The sequence below is a fragment of the Leptodactylus fuscus genome, chromosome 8 (assembly GCF_031893055.1).
Source record: "Leptodactylus fuscus isolate aLepFus1 chromosome 8, aLepFus1.hap2, whole genome shotgun sequence".
Classification (NCBI taxonomy): Eukaryota; Metazoa; Chordata; class Amphibia; order Anura; family Leptodactylidae; genus Leptodactylus; species Leptodactylus fuscus.
Window position 1 is genome coordinate 10433086 of NC_134272.1, and position 18818 is coordinate 10451903.

Below are 18818 nucleotides of genomic sequence, written 5' to 3' on the forward strand. Positions count from 1 at the left end.
CCCTTAAGAGGAACACTAAAGGGACAAAAATAAATTAGTTGTCCTCACCCAGTGTCAGCCACAGTATAGACCTGTAGAAATGTTGCAGCGAACACAAATCTGCAATTCCAGTGATTAATTTCATGTTTGGCTGATAGCCATCTTGGGGGGGGGGGGGGGGGTTAGGGAAATGGCAGGGTGGACTGCAGTCACAATACGTTACACCCCATCCACAGGACAAAGGGGTGACTTGCTGATTGTGGTAGTCCAACTGCAGGAATCTCACCAATCACGAGGATGTGTTTGCACCCTAGTTGGAATGGAATAGAGGACAGAAACACGAGCCCCCACTGCATTCATTCCAATGGGATGGCTGGAGGTAGCGTAGAGCGCTTGGTTATCTCCACAGGCCCCAATGAAATGAATGAGATAGCAGCACATATTGCCTGAGCACGGCTTCATTCAAAGTGCAAGACACCCCTGATCTTGTGAGTCAGAATCATAATGCAAGTTACAGTTACCTTGTGCATGAAGGGGGAGGGGAGGAGTTCTTATGACTGGAATACTCCTTTTAAGGCTAAGTTCACACGGCGGAAAACTAAGAGAAATTCCTCTTCATTTTCCACCACCGTATTCAGCCACAGGCTTTCCTCCACTGAGTAGGGCCAAATTAATGGACTCTGGGCTGCAAACTCCAGGTCCTAATCAGCCACAGAATCCATGGCAAGATCGAGAAGGACACTGATTATTGTTCTCCCCCCTCCTCATGTCTTGATGCAATATCTGCCTCCCATTGAAGACAATGGGAACCTGATTTGGGGAAGTTATCGGCTCCCAGGTTGGTGACAGATTCCTTACAATCTTCTCCTTTTGCACACAGGGCAGAGGGGCTTCTGCTGCCACCATCTGTCTTACCCAGCGGCGTAGCTACAGCAAGTGCAGCAGTAGCAGTCACGACTCGGCCCTGGACCCTTAGGGGGCCCCAATGGACCCTCTGCCACATAAAATAGACCACTATTCTCAATGGCCATTAGAAGATTTTGCACAGGGGCCCAGAAGCTTCAGGTTATACATCTGCCATCAGACAAAGATGACGACTCTAATAAAACCCTATGAGAATACAGTAGACTGGCAGAGTCAGCCTCTGCCCACCTGCTTTACTTACATCACATGACCTGTAGGAGGAGACTCTGTGTATACCCCCAAAGAGATCCAAACTGACTGCTCAGGAGACCAGACAGTCACTGCTATAAGCCTTGTACTCCTGTATCTCCCCTATATCCATTGCTGCACGTAAACCTCAATTACACAAGGACAGAGATGATTTTTTACAGTGCAGCCTCTCCTGCATCCATTTAATTATTTTTTTCTATATTAAGAAACCAAATCAAACAAAAAGAAAAAAACAAAAACAAACAAAATTAAGCAGGTTGACGCCCCTCCATTATTGTGGCGGCAGGTACTAAAGAAACAAAATTTATGGAAACATTTGCCGCCATCATGTGGGGTTTTCTCTGTGTGTTCTGAAGGGATCCCTGCATGCAGTGAAAATGTGGCATCTGCAGGTGGCGCTGTTCCAAGTTTTTGCAGGTTGTCAGCATCAAATCATCCAATAATCCCCAGGCGCTGCTCAAGGAAACCTATGTAAAGGGTTCCCTAAAGGTCTTCCTAGCAGTGAAAGGGTTTAAAGGGGGGGATAAAAAAGGATGGGTTTGCTTTACTGACTTGGATATATGGCTGACGCAGTTGCAGGGGGTGAGCCTACAACGTGCAAGAGTTAAAAATGTAAACTATTATTGGATCGGTCACCTCTGGCTCCTATAAAATAAATCTTCTGTGTCTCACAGGATGTTTTGCAATGGCAAAAGTTCCAGCCCTGTAAGTTTCCTTGGAGCAGTGGAGAAAGGGGTTCAAATGCGGGGTCGGGGTAGAGGTGTTGAGGACGCGGGGTGAGAAAAGGTGTGGCTGTTGGTTGGCTCCTCCAATTGTCTCGTGTCCTGTGCCAGAGGTGAGCGTAACTTCAAAAATACTGCCATTTTCCTAACACTGTGTCCTTGATGGCATCCACATACTGTGCTGGCACCCAGTATACCCAGTAGTAAGATGCTTCAGTAGGACCCAGCTGAAATGCCTGCCGAGAAGAGAAAGTTATTCAGTGGGTGAAACAGCAGAGAAATTAGGATGGAAAACATTACAGATCGTGTCATTCCTGGCAACCTCATCGTGCCTACTAATCCTCACCACAATGTAAGGACCATCATAGACAGTCCTTGTAGGACACTGCATGGAGAGACAGCTGGTAATCACTAAAGGGGGGTTTCTGTCCCCAAATAAAATTCTCATTCTGATCGTTAGGTCATCTGTTGGGGTGAGAGGTTATGACCCTGCACAGATCATCTGTTCTAGAAGCTGCTATCAGACAGGCACGAGTGCAGCACCCATCCCATTCAAGTAATAGAGGCGGCACGGGAATTCCTGGGTTGTTTCGTGGGGCCAAGAAAATGGAACAACCCGTGTGGAGACTGGGGAGGTGTAAAATATAAAGTACACTCACCTGTCCCTGCTGCTCTGCTGTCCACAGCCAGTGTCCGTTCCGTCTTGTGTCGTCCATCAATGCTAGAGGTCCTGAGCCTCATGCGACACCAATCAGTGGCCTCAGCAGGCGGTGAAGAGGGACAGATGAGGTCACTCACGTCACCAGTTCCTTGCCAGTGACTGTGGTCATGTGAGGCCGAGGACTTCTGGCATTGACACCAGCAGAGGACTACAGAGCACAGATTAGTAGGCTTTATTTTACACCTCCCTGGCCTAGTCCAATTCCTGGAGAAATCCTTTAAGCAAGGCCAGCCACTAAGCCCAGAAAAAGCTGAGATTTAGATAACTGGCATATCTCACTAAATCTTTGTCCACAACACGAATATTAAAATAAATCTATCGACTCAGCTCCTTCTCAAAATGCTGCAGCCAACTGGACATCGGATGCAACATGACTATCACTTTAAAGGGGTTATGTGGGAACAGAAAGTGATCACTGCATTGTAGAAGCTTGCCTACAGTATAGAAGACAGTCCCCGGCGTCCATAGGTTTTGCAGTGGGCGGAAGTTTCTATGTTCAGTCTCTCCAGCTCCCTGTAACAAGTATTACTCTGCTATACTCCAGCTACAAGTCCATAGAGTAGAGCAGAGTCAGTCGTGTGACCGAGAGGCAGAGGAAAGACACTTGTGACCCCTCACCTTCACCCGTGCTATGCAAAACCAGTCATTGTTGCTCCATGGAAAGGTCTCCTATATAGTAAGCAAGGAATGTACTATAAGAAGCTTCTATCCACACACAACCCCTTTAAGAATGACAACTACTCCTGGGAGTAGCGTGCACGTGAGCTATAAAGGACAGCTGAATACTGAAGCCACTTACCATCATGTGATAGTCTTCATGTTCTTCAATTGGCTCGGAGATTACATTTTTAATAGAACCCATGGGGATTTTTTCTGTTCTTTCTGCAAGGGAAAAACAAACAAACAAAAAAAAACCGAACATTAGCCACAATACTTTGCCCAGTTTGTGAGGCCTTTATATAAACCCCCACATGTGATTTCTAAGACGCCGCGGGCGAGGGTTGTCTGTGTATTAGATCAACAGTCAAACATCAGAGCGGCCACCATGGACATTACCATGTCACTGCAGCTGAAATTTTCCCCCCAACAAAAATTTGCTGTGCACCAGAGTTCTCGGGACCTGCACCCATATCAGCGGGGCCTGTTGTGTCTTTCAGATCAATGGGGGTTACCCGGGGTGAATCCATTTCTTTAAAGCCACGTGTCAATGCCTTAGAGGGGGGTTTTCCCACAATTTGGGGGTCGGTTGGTGGGAGCGCTAAGTGATCCTGAAAATGGAGGTATTCAAGTCACCCGTGGTAGTGAGCCAGAGTGACCACTACTCCATTCACTTATACGGGACTGACAGTGTGCTGCACTTGGAGATATCTGTCACTTTCATAGAAGGGAATGGAGCCATGCTCATGTATGAACCTTACTACAGGAGTATAATACAGGATAAGTAATGTAATGTATGTACACAGTGACTGCACCAGCAGAATAGTGAGCGCAGCTCTGGAGTATAATACAGGATAAGTAATGTAATGTATGTACACAGTGACTGCACCAGCAGAATAGTGAGTGCAGCTCTGGAGTATAATACAGGATGTAACTCAGGATCAGAAATGTAAAGTATGTGGTGACTTTCTTGCCCTTCTGCTTAAGTAGTTACCTTTTGTACCGATCCATAGCTGGTCTTGCTCCAGTTTAAATGTCAGTCTGACTTTCCCTCCGGATTTGTTGTACATACCAGATATAGGAGTAGTCGGAAGCCTCTCCTGTAACAGAACACATTAATAGTAAATAGTCAGATCTTGTGAAGGTTGTAAAAAGGCTTCAATCAATGGGTTGTCTACCAGAGCCAGCCCATAAAAACAGAGGCACCGTTTATGGGGTTAAAAAAAAAAAAACAAGCAGGATCTTGTTCCTAATTCTCCTCTACACCAGCTGTATATGCCTAAATAAAACCATAAGATTGATTATAGATGAGGCCGCTTCTTATGCTTAGGTCAGAGTTATTAAAGGGGTAGAGGACGACTTCACGATCAGTGGGGGGTTCAGACCTCACTAATCCCAAGGATGAGAGCCTGGTTCCACATCATGAAAGATCTGTATGTCAAGCCTGCGCCCTGCCACTCCAATCATACTCTATGGCAGTACCAGAAAGAGCCAAGTACATTGCAGCGCTCCCATAGAAAATGAATGGAGCCGCAGGGGCTTGCTCAGCCTTAAGCTCATTCAAGATGGGGGAACCGAACCATATTCTTTGGATTAGTGGGGGTCTGAGGAGTCCAACCCCTACTGATCACAAATTTATCCCTCATCCTATCGATAGGGAATAATGTCTGAAGTTCACACAAAAAAAAAAAAAAAAAGCTGTTCCTTACCTGCACGCCTTTTAGGGATGGCATGACATCCTCCGGTTTGCCCTTGTCCAGAACCTTTCTGTGTTGCTTTTGTGATATAGAAAGAAAAGTTAGATGACAAGTCCAAGAAGCAGAAATTACATGAGACCTAGCTGATGGGTCATCTCCATTCCCTTCTATGGGAGCTTCGAAAATAGCCTTTTCCTCATACACAGAACACCCATAGGGCCGGGGTGGGGAGACCTCCATGTTTTACATAGTGGACCTGCACCCATTCTGTGACTATGTCTTGGCCTACAACACCCCTTTATTGCCAAGATTTTAAGATCATCCTCATGGAGTCTGTACGGTCACCGTGTGCTGACATGACTTTCCTCTGGTTACTATAGTTCCTTCCCACATTTACAATGCTGCTGTCCGCCGAGTTAAAGGGATATCCATCTTATAAAGTTATCCACAGGATGTGTAGTGTGTGTCCATCCCAACAACGGCTCCATTCAGAATGGAGGACCTCTCTTCGCGTTCCTGATTGGGGGTGCCTGAGCAACTGGACTATCCTTGGTCCTACAAGTTACCCATAGGATAGTGGATAACGTCTTAAGATGGAAATACCCCTTTAAGTAGAGGCATCTATGAAAGAGACCAGCTGGTGCCCTTACCTTCTGCCTGCACAAGGGCTCCTTCTTGTTTTCCTCTTCCTTCACCTCTTGCTGGATGGTCTCTTTGGGGGTGGTAACAGCCAGTACGTCATTGATGGTGGATCCGACCACCATAACCTTTGCTCCATTGGTGACTTTGATTTGCCGTAGTGTTTTGTCCTCGGGCAGCAGTCCCTTAAACATGACTTTCTGCATAGCTGGTGGAAGACCTGAAAAATAAAGGAAACATGGATGTGCTGTAGGTTCTCCTGACAATGGCGGCCAGGATTCAATGTCATGCCAATGGCCATATTAAAGGGACACATTGGGGAAAGGTTATGTCATCTTTATACAAGTGTGAGCGCTGCAGCCTCTGAAAACCAAGCATGGCACCATATATTATATAGCAGCTGTGCATGGTTTTGCAGCTTAGCCCCATTCACTTACAGGTTATGTGATATCACACGGCCTGTGACATGGAGGAGGACGCGTCGCTGTTACTCCAAACTGTTGGTCACTGGGAGTTCGAGGTGTCAGACCCCACTGATGACCTATCCAAAGGCAGAAACCCCTTCTCATACAGTGCAGGACTCACCTGTGAGGGTGTGAATCTTCTGTTTAAGGCTTGCTCCTGTACTATCCAGTGGAAGCTTTACGTCGTACTTGTTCTTATTCCAAATGATCTTAAACTCTACAAGCTCTTTCTCTGACTCGGAGTCCCCTCCATTGCTGACGGCGCCGTCTGCTTCCGGTTGTGCCGTGCTGCCGTCCTCAGAGGCCCGAGGAACTGCGTCTCCACCTTCTTCACAGCTCAGCTGTGCCTTCTGTCCATCCGCCTCCATGCCCAGCTCTTCCACTTCTATAGAGGACAGGGACATGAACAGTCAATTCAGGCCACACACAAAACAGATCATTCCACATGAGTCGGATTATTGTGTCAGCAGAATGAAGGTAACAGGTCTCTTAATTGTCCCCCTCATTGACCTGGCACAAGGGGCAAACAAGTTCACTGCCAGCTGCAGATTATTCCAGGGAGATGGCACCAACGTTACCACGTAAGACGTCTTATCACGGCCACTGACGTGGGGGGGATTATATGGCTGCTGGCGGAACCGATAACCACAAACTGAGGATCTGCAGATCAGCCAGTCACCTAATAGCTGGTTAATAGTGGCCCCCAATGTACGCGCTACCCACCCAGAGCCCAAGGCTGCCCCCTTCCTTCATACAGGTGGAATTACCCAGGATATTTTGGTATCACATCTGAGGCCACTGTGCACAGAAGACTGACAAACACCAAGGTGAAAGCAAATGAGACTAAGAAATGGTACTAAACCTATAATGTACAGCAGCCACGTGCTCAGTTCTTCCCTGTTATCAGCCATGACAGGCCAACTGTATTGCTCTTTAAGGTCAAGGCCCCACGTTGTGGTAACGTAGCTGATTTTTGAGCCAAAGCCAAGAGTGAACTGAGCAGAAGGGAGAAGTATAAGAAGCTTCCTAGATATTCTCCAATCCTTTTGTACCTATTTTTGGCTTTAGCTTTGGTTTCTTGAGTCAAAGCCAAGAGTTGATTGAGCAAAGGTAGAAGTATAAGAACTTCCTAGAAATTCCCACTTTCCTTTTGTAGGCTCTTAGCTTTGGCTCAAAAAAACTGCAACAAAATCTGCAAGAAAAAAAAGCTGCGTTTCTGCAATGTGGGGCCTAAGGGTGCATTCACACTACAGATACGCTGATTGATTCTGAACGTTAAAACACGTTCAGAATCAGCGCGTATAAAGCAGATCCCATTCACTTCAATGGGAGCGCTCGTAGAAAAAAAAAAAAAAAAAAAAAAAAAAAAAAAAAGCAGCCCATTCATTTCAATGGGGAGCGCTCGTATGCCGGCTCCCATTGAAATGAATGGAACTGCTTTATACACGCTGATTCTGAACGTGTTTTAACGTTCAGAATCAGTCAGCGTATCCGTAGTGTGAATGCACCCTAAGGCTGAATTCACACAGAGTTTGAATCCGCCTCAAAATCAGCTTCCAAAAAAAAAAAAAAGCTTCCTAAAGGCCATTCACACGGAGTAAACACGCGTGTATCTTGGCAAAATACATGTGTAAAAATAAGACTCCCATTGACTCCAATGGCGTGTTTACTCCGTGTGAACAGGCCCTATCAGTTCTATTGGGAGGCTTTTTCTGGAGGCCGATTTGAGGCGGATTCCTGACCAAAAAAACCTCTGAACTCAGCCTTAGCCTAAAGGGGTTTTTCCAAAACTTAAACATTGCTGCCACATTCTTAGGACAGGTCGTTAATATCGGATTGCTGACACCTTGGAAGATCAGCTGGATGAAGAGGCGCACACTTGTCAGGTTAACGTAGAGACTTGATCACTGAATACCAAGCACAGCGCTGCACATTCTAGTGGTTGTGCTTTGTATTGCAGCTGAGCCCCATTTACTTGAATGAGACTGAGACTGTATCAAGTGATTGATGAATGTGATGTCATCAACACAGATGAGTAGCCACAGTACAGAAGCGTCTTTAGACAGCTGAACGGTGCAGGGCTATGGGAGTCAGGCACCCACGGACAGGATAGGCAGTCAATATGCAAGTCCCAGAAAACCGCTTAAAAGCCGGGGCCCCACGGGCCGTAATCGAAGCGCTAAAGCACTGCAGAAAGAACCGCGGCGTGAATGCACTGCGGTTCTTTCCGCATCGCTTTTAAGAGAAAGTTCACAGAGTTTTCCTGTGCGGATTTTCTCTTTCCATTATATCTACCGGAAAGCAGCCGTCGTTTCTGTAGATATAATTGACATGCTGCGATTTGCAAAGCCGCAACGGCTTTGCAAATCGCAGCATGTCCGCGCTGCGATTTCTTCCACAAAGTGGGCATGGGATTCACATGAATACCATCCCCTTTGCTTGCACTGTAAACCGCCGCAATTTTTATCGCAGCATCTCCGCTGCGGGCAAATCGCGGCATCTACGTCCCGTGGGGCCCCGGCCTTAGGATAAGGCCTCACGTTGCAGAAACGCAGCTTTCTTTGCTGCAGATTTTGTTGAAGTTTTTTGAGCCAAAGCCAACAGTGGCGACAAAAGGAATGGGAAATATATAGGAGGTTCTTACACTTCTCCCTTCTGCGCAATCCACTCCTGGCTGAGTCTCAAAAAAAAAAAAAAAAAAAAAAGCTGCGTTTCCGCGACATGGGGCCCTAGCCTTAACCCTTAAGTACTATCATAGTGTCTTATGTACCACTCCCATAGACATATCATTATTATAGAAACGATGGTAGTACTTAAGGGTTAATGCTACAACTATCCCCGCCCCTTGGTCATTGCTTTATCTCACATCTCCATATATAACCTAAAGCGACACCTCCTGACCCTCTACAGACATGCACACTTGGCTCATCTGAGCAAGCCTATTCTAAATAGAGACATCTGGCTCTGACTTAGAGTTTAAGAAAATGGATTGAGTCCTTTCACCACCTCCACCAAGTCAAGTTCTTTGCATCATTTAACATGGGCGAATACACCAATTCTGGCACCTTTGGATTTTTTCTGTAGCCCCCACCGTTCCTGAGCAATCAGTGCGAATAGGTTTGGAGTCTCATATGCTATTAAGGCTCTATGTCAGGCGAGGAGTGCGATTCTGAGCTCAGATACTACCTGCCTCTGATTGGAGCTCAGGGTCACACCTCTTGCCTGACACCTCCCACTTGACAGTACAGAGACTAAATAGTATACCATGCACAAAACTTATTCCAACTGTACTGGAACGAGTGAAGACTATTTACAGGTGCTGGAGTTGGTGGAGGAGGTGAATGGTTCTCTTTAACATGCCCAAACCTTCAGAGAGAGTTAGGACCCAATATACATTGGATGATTGGCCACTCCTGACGGTCGCCTGATGTCTATAGCCACCTTAATAGCTGGAAGATACTGGTTGGAGATCACCGACTTCTCCTGTAAAATGGATGCAAGACTAGTAATAACTACTGGCATAGACAGTCAGAATTGTAATAGCAAGTAAATCAATCTACTAAAGCTATAGGGGTGATCATAAAAATGGCCGCCTGACCATGATCTGGCCTTACGGAAATAGTCCCGACAAACATTCAGATGGTTCGATTGATAGAAACCTGTTCATTAGGAATCCTGATGGGGGCCAATTATCTGAACAAACAGACACGCCCAAAATTTAGCACTGACCCCCACATTCCCATACATTAATATATAGAAATCCTGTTTCTAGAGAATGCAGATGAGATCTGTATCAACAATAAATCAATCTTCATGCAGGGTCTGACATCAGGGTCATCTGTCCCTTGGCAAAAAAAACCCTGATGGCTCAGTCACATGGCATTTATGCTACATCATAGAGAAGCAATGCTTGGGGTCAGATGACATCCCATACAAGTCTAGCGTCCTCCTCATGAGATGACATGTGACACTTACATTCTACAGAGATGAAGATGGGTCACAATGTAATTCAAGTCTATGGCCGGATGTCACCTCCTTAAATGCAAGGAAGAGAAGTCAACAGGACAGAAAGGGGTGCAGGTCTTGGTCTAGTACTGGAGCTACTGCAACCTAGTAGTCGGTCTGATAGCGGTGTCCAACCTGTGGCTCTCAAGGTGATGCAAAACTGCAATTCCTAGCATGCTGCAAGAAGTCAGGACACGCTGGGAGTTATAGTTGTGCACCAGGAGCGCCATCACTAAACTTAGGGAAGTTTTACTCTATGCAAACCAAGCCAAGTCTCACATTGGGCCCCAGCGTGCAGGTCCTATTAATCAGGATAGAAGTGGTGCAGGATGCCAGAGAGGCCCTAGATCAGGGGTAGGGAACGTACAGCTCTCCAGGTGTTGCAAGACTACAATTCCCAGCATGCATACTTGCTCTGCTGTTCTTGGATCTCCCATGGAAGTGAATGGAGCATGATGGGAGTTGTAATGTCACATCAGCTGGAGAGCCGAGGGTTCCCTACCCCCGTTCTAGATAGTTACCCCAGCCATGTAAGTTTGGCTGGAGACAAGGACAACGCCTTTAAGACGAGACAAACAAGCCGTATTTCACCCATGAACATGCCGGAAAGTTCTGCTGCACCAGTACATTCACGCAACATACAGGCAAGCGCTGGCACACAAAAGGTTAATACAATGGGGCATCTGTGAAGGGAGTAAGCCTGCCCTACTTATGGCACGGGTATTTATAATAAATATGGCGCGCACATGGCAAAATGGAGTAAGCGAATACGGCACCAGGAAAGATTGCCAATAGGTGGCGCAACTTTCATTGCCTTTTATGCAGCGTGCCGGGGTCAGAATAGCCAAAACTTGCTCTATAGGGCCAGTATAGGCAGCTGACATATGGTGCCCACAGAGGGCAGGTCTGACAACTTCTAACAGATGGCACCGCCCCTGTATAGGGGTGACAGTGTCCCATATAGAGCACAGATGGCACACAATAGGGGGCTGTGGTTACAGATAAGGTGGGCACATGAATGACAGATGGCAGATGACTTGGGCATAAAGTTAGGACGTGTAGCTGGGCGGGTCCTGGGGAGGAGGGGGCAGCAAGGAAGGGGCATCTACAGCCATGGTGAGCAGGCACTTATTGTCAGGGGGCATTAGAGCAGGGAAGAGCCATGCCAGCTGGCACAACAGTCTAAGTGGCAGGGCAACAAGCGCTCGCAAATATTAGGGCGGCTCAGAATCGGGTAACACACAGCTCTGCCCTCGGGGGACCCGGTACCCACCGTCCTGGGACGCCATGATGATTGTGTACAAGTCGCCAGCGCTAGTGCTGCCGGGAAACTCACACTCAGACGTTTTTGGGTCCAGCCGGCAACCGTAGGCCTCGAGAGGACCGGAAGAATGCTGAGACCATAGAGCGCTCACAGGGTGTTCTAGCTGTCACCGGAATCTCGTTTTGCCAATCTTCCGGTGTTTTGCCAACCAAGAGCATCTGACGCTTAAATACGGCCGCGGGCGCCATTTTATTGAAGACAAAAGTAATAGACGTGAAGTGAAAGGCGTCAAGAAAATGGCTCCTGTAGTGAGGACATTTCAAAGAACTAGGGTTGTGACAGGCCGGCGTGTTGCTGGAGTATATGGAGTTTACAGCTCCTGACAAGGACAGAAGCTGAGGAGATGAGGCTGCTGTGTAGGGTTCTGCTGCCAGCTGTGCGGCAGGGGGCCCGGGGGGTCACTGGAGGGCCTCAGAAGGAAATTCGGGTGAGATTTGCTCCCAGCCCCACAGGTACATTTATACAGTTATGCAGTAGAGAAAGTCTGTGCATCATGTTACTATCATGTCCACCATCAGGGGGCGCATGGAGATGGAAACCTATAGCTTTGTACAGGAGCTGTATACACTTATTGGTAGGACTATGGGCAATATTGCTTTATGTTTATGGAACTGCCGGACGCAAAACTCGGCCATCTCTGGTGATCTCTTTGAAATGAATGGGGCGGCCATTACTGTCCTGCTGTTCTAAAATGGGGAGCAAAGCCCCAGGTCTTGTGATCATTGGAGGCCCCTGGGGTTGCACGCGCCATCAATCAGCAAGTTGCCCCCTATCCCTAAGATACAGCCTGGAATATCCCTTTAATAAATTACTCCATCAATAGAGCGCTCATTCATTACTCTCAGCCATTCCGTATCCGGGGTCAGTCTGGATTTTATCGCTTTCCTGATTCCAACTGGATCATCAAGACACAGCTATGGCTCAATACGATGGTGTAGTAGGATGAGGTCGGCTCCGTCCTCCACCAGTCACCCTGTAACCATTGGCATCACTGGATTGGAGCTGGTGGATTGCGGTGACGTCACCATTTCTGGTTTGCCGGTTCACTGAAGGCATAGACTGGAGAAAATCTGCAGAATGATCTGCCCCGTTTGTTTAGGGCAGGGGTAGGGAACATTGGCTCGCCAGCTGCTGTGAAACTACAACTCCCAGCATGCTCCATTCACTTCCAAGAACAGCAGAGCAAGTATGCATGCTGGGAGTTGTAGTTTTGCAACAGCTGGAGAGCCGTACGTTCCCTACCCCTGATTTAGGGGCATTACAGTAGTTGGGTGAGTATTCATTTAGTTATGTAAGGGTCACTATTTCATCCTACATCCTTACTATGTGCTAGTGTGGCCACCTTAGTGTGTGCTGGGGAACTAGAGTGGCGGCCTTGGCATGTGCTGGGGTGGCAGCCTTAGTGTGTGCTGGGGTACTAGGATGGCGCCCTTGGCGTGTGCTGGGGTGGCAGACTTGGAGTGTGCTGGAGCACTAAGCGGGCATCATCACTGTGTGGGACTTTATTACTATGAGTCAAAGAAGGCACTATGACAGTGAATGGGACACAAAGGGTGGGGGGCAAAGGTTAGAAGTACCAGAGGCGTTATCTCTCTTTTTATTTTGTGGGAAATATGTTAATCCAACATTCCTTTTTTTGTTTTGTTTTTTAATGCTCATCACCACTTTCTATCTCTGTAGGTTTTCTTCATCTCGGTGGTCTGCGCACGGCCCTCTACAATTATCTTTTTGCTAAGAAACATGGGGGAGCTTTTATTTTGCGCCTTGAGGACACAGATAGAAGCCGCTTGGTCCCGGGAGCAGCGGAGGGTATAGAAGACATGTTGGAGTGGGCAGGTAGACGATTGTTCTACCGTAGACTTTATGTTCTATAGCACTTCGTGCAATGCAAACCATTTGGCACCTGTAAGTAGAAGATGTGGCTAATACTTGCATTGTGAATGTCTTGTCCTCAGGGATCCCACCGGATGAGAGTCCCCGACGAGGAGGTCTTTACGGACCCTACGAACAGTCACAGCGACTCAGTTTATACCATGAGGCGGTGCAAACACTGCTGGAACGTGGGGCGGCTTACCGCTGTTTTTGCACTCCGCAGAGGCTGGAATTGATGAAGAAAGAAGCGCTGAGGAGTAGACAGACACCTCGGTAAGACCGTGCTTCCTTGAGTTTCATAGATATGTTTACCTGCGCTTTATTCTATGTTGAACCTGCAGATCTTGGACCTGGGCAGTCTTTCTCCATCAGGTTCTGGGAAAGATGGGTGCTAGCAAACATGGTTGTCATTACACCTATCAAAAGCTTCTTTCTCCATACACTTCAATAGAGAAGTGAGCATATTCAAGTGGAGCCCTCACTATTGAAGTCTTTGGGAGTTACATAAGGAGCTGAGAAAGACCACCCCTCCATTGTCCGTGCCCACCTCTCCATTAAAGTGCAGAGAGACTATAGTGGCCGGAAATCTGGTGAGGGATTGACCTCTTACATAGTGAGTATGCTTGAAAAACGACATATGTCCATCAAGTTCAACCAGAGATCTTCCCAATGTCTACCGATTCAGGAAAACCCCGCTCGACATCTTTGTCAGCATATATCTTAGTAAATGGGTAGGAAATTGCTACCTGCCGTATAGTGCATGCTGCTTCCAGGTGTGGTACAATGGTTAAAGGGGGTTTCCAAAATCCAGGTGGATTCCAGGAAACTTGCTAACTGTATAAGAGGCCAGGAAAAAAATCATCCTTTACATATACTCACAGTCCTGAAGACGACCGTCCCTATTACTGTAGTTGGAGACTTTGCCATCTGATGATCCTCCGTGCTGTGATAACCTATCCATTAAGGTATCATGTCACATGACCACTGTAACCAATCAACCAATACGACATTAAATGTCCCCCCCCCCCATCATCGTGTACAATAAAGGGGTTTTCCAAACCTGACTCAGAATTTGGAAAATCCCTTTAAGCGACAACTCTGCTTCACATCGCACCCAAAGTGTCACATGTAGTTCTTGTTCAGAACTTAAAGTTCAAATTTCTTAAAGGGATTTTTAGGGCAATATAACTTATATTGATCATTTGGCGTCTGACACTCAGGACCCACGCAGACCAGCTGGTTGATGAGGCCGTAGTTTTCAGGTGAGTGCTGCCACCTCTTCACTGAATCTCCTATACATCATAGGGTCTATGCTTGGTATTGCAGCTCAGTACTATTCCCTCAAATAGGACAAAGCTACTTCCTGATCACGTGACCGATGAATGTGACATCATTGGTACAAGGAAGAGGCCATAGCCTCTTCACATAGCTGATCTGTGAGGGTCCCGGGTGTCAGACCTCCCCGATCACATGTTGACGACCTGTCCTAAGGATAAGTGGTCTATATGTAATGTCTGAAACCCTTTAAGTGCTGGTTACGCGTCATCTCTTGAGGTCAATGGGTCTGTATTGCAGGGATATGTGGGGTTTCCCAGAGTGAAGGTCTCTCTTTGCACCTTTCCTCCATTACTATCATGTGACATTAACCCTTTCAGTGTAAGAGATGCTGATACTTAAATGCTACTCTCTGTTTTCTTACCTAAAGCTATGACAATCGCTGCAGACATCTTACCTCAAGCCAAGTACAGGAGAAGCTGGCTAAGAATCTGCCCTTTGTGGTCCGGTTCCAGTTACCTAGCGGTGCTCATTCTTTCCAGGACCTTGTTTATGGATGGACACACCATGATGTAGCAAGTGTGGAAGGAGACCCGGTGATTTTGAAGGGGGACGGTTTTCCCACTTACCACTTGGCTAATGTTGTGGACGACTATAAAATGGCTGTGAGTCACGTCCTGAGGGGAGAAGAATGGCTGATCTCTACGACCAAACACCTGCTCCTGTACCGGGCCTTGGGCTGGCAACCTCCAGAATATGCCCACCTCCCACTTTTGCTCAACAAAGATGGCAGCAAACTATCCAAACGACAGGGGGATATATTCATCCAACATTTCGTCCAGAAGGGATACATGCCGGAAACGCTGCTGGACATTATTACTAACTGCGGATCGGGATTCGCTGGTAACAGAATGGGGCACCAATATCATCCATTATATAACAGTGTTATTTCCCATTGACTGCACTTGCATACTCAGACACACAGATTGTGCAAGTGTGTAGGGGGGGTTGGCAGGGATAACAGTCTCTATCTAGCTTAGATAATGCTGATATGGAGACATTTTTCCAGTGACAGGATTTTTGGGGACTTTTTAATTGATGACCTATCTTTGGTGTAGGTCATCAACTGAATATCCGACACCTGAGACCCCTGCGTTCGGACCCCTCCTTGAGGGTCGCTTTTGCTTCACAGGCCATGAGACATCACATTCATTTATCACATGGCCTGATCACAGTTCTGTCCCATTCAAGTCAATGGGCTGAGCTGTAATACTAAGAAAATTCATGGCGCTGTTCTTGGTCTGTAATGCAGAGGCCTCCATGTTTTTTGAACCTCATACAACCCATTTAGTGGGCGTTCACACACAGCAGATTTGTATGCGCTTCCATTATAAATGGAAGTCTATTCTGATTTTCAGTTTTCTGCAACAAATCTGTCCTGTGTGAATTTGTCCTTAAACTGCCAAATTTTTATTGCACTGTGCAAAATTTTGTATTTAATATTCTTATATAGGAAACCAGATCGGCCGCACGATCCCTGAACTAATACAGCAGTACAACCTGCAGAGCATCAGCACCCACTCCGCTCTCCTGGATATGGATAGGCTCCCAGAATTCAACAGGTAAAGTTTTTGCCATGTGTCCCGAATATTCACTGTTCGTGGATCATCAAACGTCAGCACTTTACTGTAAAACTACAACTCCCAGCATGCCCCAGTCACTTGTGTGGGAGCTCTAATAAGAGCAGAGCAACTGGGCATGCTGGGAATTTTAGTTCCACAACAGATGTAGTGCTGAAGGTTGCCGACCCCATGAACTATCCGTACCCCTCCATTTCCTTGCAGGGTTCACCTCACCCGGTGGATTGAGGGTGCTGACACCCGCGCTCAGTTGGTGGCAGAGCTACAGACACTGCTGCAGGAAAAGTACAAGGATGTGACGTTTGAGAAAGAGTACATTGAGCGGATACTGGTGCTGAGGAAGGTGCAGTATGAGGACAGCCAGTCATTGTATAACAATCTGTTTTTATTTGACTAAATTATAGAGAAGTTCCTTTAGTCCGGCATCTGATAGGCTGGAAAGTCTGATACTGTAATGTGGAATATGGAGGTAAAGTTACATTGTGCGTATTTTGGTGGTTTTATGCCATTCGGTTTACAAGGGTCAATGGTACAATCACTGATCGGCAATAAAACAGATCGATCTGTGCTAGTTTGTATCACCATTACAGTCTGACTAATGAGTAGGGGTCCTGGCTGCGGGCAATCTCTCCATATGTCTCTCATCGCTCTTCTATATTGTCCTAGGGTAACATTCCTGCTTTTTTATGTCCCAGGGACACCTGAACCTGCTGACGGATCTTCTGTCTCCGGATTACTCGTATCTGTGGATCCGGCCCTCAGTGCAGCAGGAAGATCTTCATCGCCTGTCAAGTGAAGCCACTGAGATTGGAAGCCTTGTTGTGCGGTGGGTATTACTCTCTACATGTCCTTAAAGGGATTGTGTCACGGTATAGGGGATAATTGTCAGATTGTGTGGAGTGCACCTAGTGATCAGGAGAATGGGGAACAGAACGTCTCCCTGTGAATGAGGCGCCGGCGCTCTTGCTTGGTGGCCGCTCTATTTCCATCTATGGCACTGCTGAGTTTGCAGTCCCGGAAATGAAATGAATGCAGAGCTTTCCATGTCAGTGCATTTGCGCTTCATTCACAGAGAGTATTCCGGATAATTTTTGCTCCCTGTTCTCCTGATCACTGGGGATACCAATGTTTGGAACCATTGCAATCTGACACTTATACCCTATCTTGTAATTTTCAGGGTTCATTCAGGTGGCCATATAATATGACAGCGCAGATCTCAGCCCTATGATGTGGACGGCATTTGTAATCCTAATAAATTACATATAATGTATGATATCCCCCATACCAACCAGTGATACTGCTGCATGGATTGTGGCCTATACTGTGACTAGGCCTGAATTATTAGCGTACAGGTCGTCTTCACGTCACTGATGAAGAAATTGGAACTTATTGTTTTTAGGATTCTGCAGAACAGCCACAATGTCACCGGCCTGGAAGTGTTAAGTACGGAACTGAAGAGTCACCTGCAGCAGCTGAGAGCCACCAAATACAGCACATCCATGAAGCTGCTCCGTCTGCTGCTCAGCGGACTCCAGGTACAGTCACACTCATGAGAATACAAGGTAGTCACTACTGTATGGGCCATAGGAAGTGCCCAGAGATGACTGATTTTTACTGTCCTGGGGATAGGTCCTCCGTATTGGATCAGTGGTAGTCCGACACCCCCACTGTTCTCAGCATCTGACCTACAGAGAATGGAACAGGAAGCAGACAGCGCTGTTCTCTGCCTAGTGGCTAAATTGACTCACTGCAGCTTAGTTTCTATTAAAGTGAATGAGACCTGATCTGCAGTACCTGATCTAGCCACTACACGGAGAACGGAGCTGTCTGCTTCCTGATCCATTTTCTGTTTATCAGCTGCTGAGAACAGTTGTGGGGGCTGCAGACCCCAACTAATCTGATATTGATAACCTATTCTCAGGATAGGTCATCAATATTTTAGCCTGAAAAACCAATATGACTCCCGTTGGGATGGATAATAGAAGCTTCCTTCTTCCTCTCTAGACCGGACCCAGTGTGGCTGAGATGATACTGTCACTAGGACCCGAGGAGTCCATTATACGTCTACAGAAAGCCCTGCTGAAGTGAGGATCCGCGCCCCGTAATAAGATGTTCTGAATTGTTACAGGACCTGGATAGCGGGGACATCCCCATCACCACAACACCGGTGCCTGGGGCAGGGCATACATAGGGGGCTCCTTATTACTTGGCTGTTGTAAAAATGTAAATAAAAGCTCTTATAACATGTCCGCTTACTTTACATGGGGGGTGTGAAGGGCATTTGTTTGGAGCTGAACCCTAAGGGCAGGTTCATACAGGGTGACGGCCTCAAAATCAGCACCAAATTTCTGTGTATGAACATAAGCTAAGGTGGCCATACACATTACATAGCTGTCATCTTAATTCTCTGTCTTTCTTCCATCCACCGTTGGTAGAATTTGGGTGACAACCCCTGTGGTAGTCAATGTGGCGGCCATATTTGTTGTCATCCTGCTTTCTCAGATACAGTAGGAAATGATGGAATCCGCGGTTCCTGTTGGATTTCTTGGTTTTAATGTCTTTTCCTTCTTTATAAATGTTACCCTCTGAGGATCGGATATGAAACACATGAGTGAGGCGAAGGCCCTGACTATAGGGGGCAGCATTAGAG

The 18818-nt window shown here is 46.9% G+C and overlaps 2 protein-coding genes across 3 annotated transcripts; one reads left to right on the forward strand and one right to left on the reverse strand.

Moving 5' to 3' along the window:
- Window positions 1-1300: 1300 nt before the first annotated feature.
- On the reverse strand, window positions 1301-11432 carry UBFD1 (ubiquitin family domain containing 1). 2 transcript variants are annotated; one of them, XM_075283844.1, is made up of 7 exons: window positions 11394-11432; window positions 6174-6437; window positions 5600-5808; window positions 4962-5027; window positions 4247-4352; window positions 3395-3477; window positions 1301-2110 (listed from the first exon to the last, which is right to left on the reverse strand). In XM_075283844.1, exons 2-7 carry the CDS (start codon window positions 6418-6420, stop codon window positions 2000-2002), a joined length of 822 nt encoding a protein of 273 aa, XP_075139945.1. In that variant the 5' UTR covers window positions 6421-6437; window positions 11394-11432; the 3' UTR covers window positions 1301-1999. The 2 variants fall into 2 exon arrangements, with proteins under 2 accessions (XP_075139945.1, XP_075139946.1); XM_075283845.1 differs by lacking the exon at window positions 11394-11432 and adding an exon at window positions 11331-11361.
- Window positions 11433-11675: 243 nt separating this feature from the next.
- Window positions 11676-18378, forward strand: EARS2 (glutamyl-tRNA synthetase 2, mitochondrial). The gene is made up of 9 exons (XM_075285660.1): window positions 11676-11833; window positions 13062-13217; window positions 13337-13526; window positions 14959-15431; window positions 16042-16150; window positions 16373-16511; window positions 16864-16994; window positions 17568-17703; window positions 18173-18378. The coding sequence occupies exons 1-9, from the start codon at window positions 11725-11727 to the stop codon at window positions 18254-18256; spliced, it is 1527 nt and encodes a 508-aa protein (XP_075141761.1). The 5' UTR covers window positions 11676-11724; the 3' UTR covers window positions 18257-18378.
- Window positions 18379-18818: the final 440 nt, after the last annotated feature.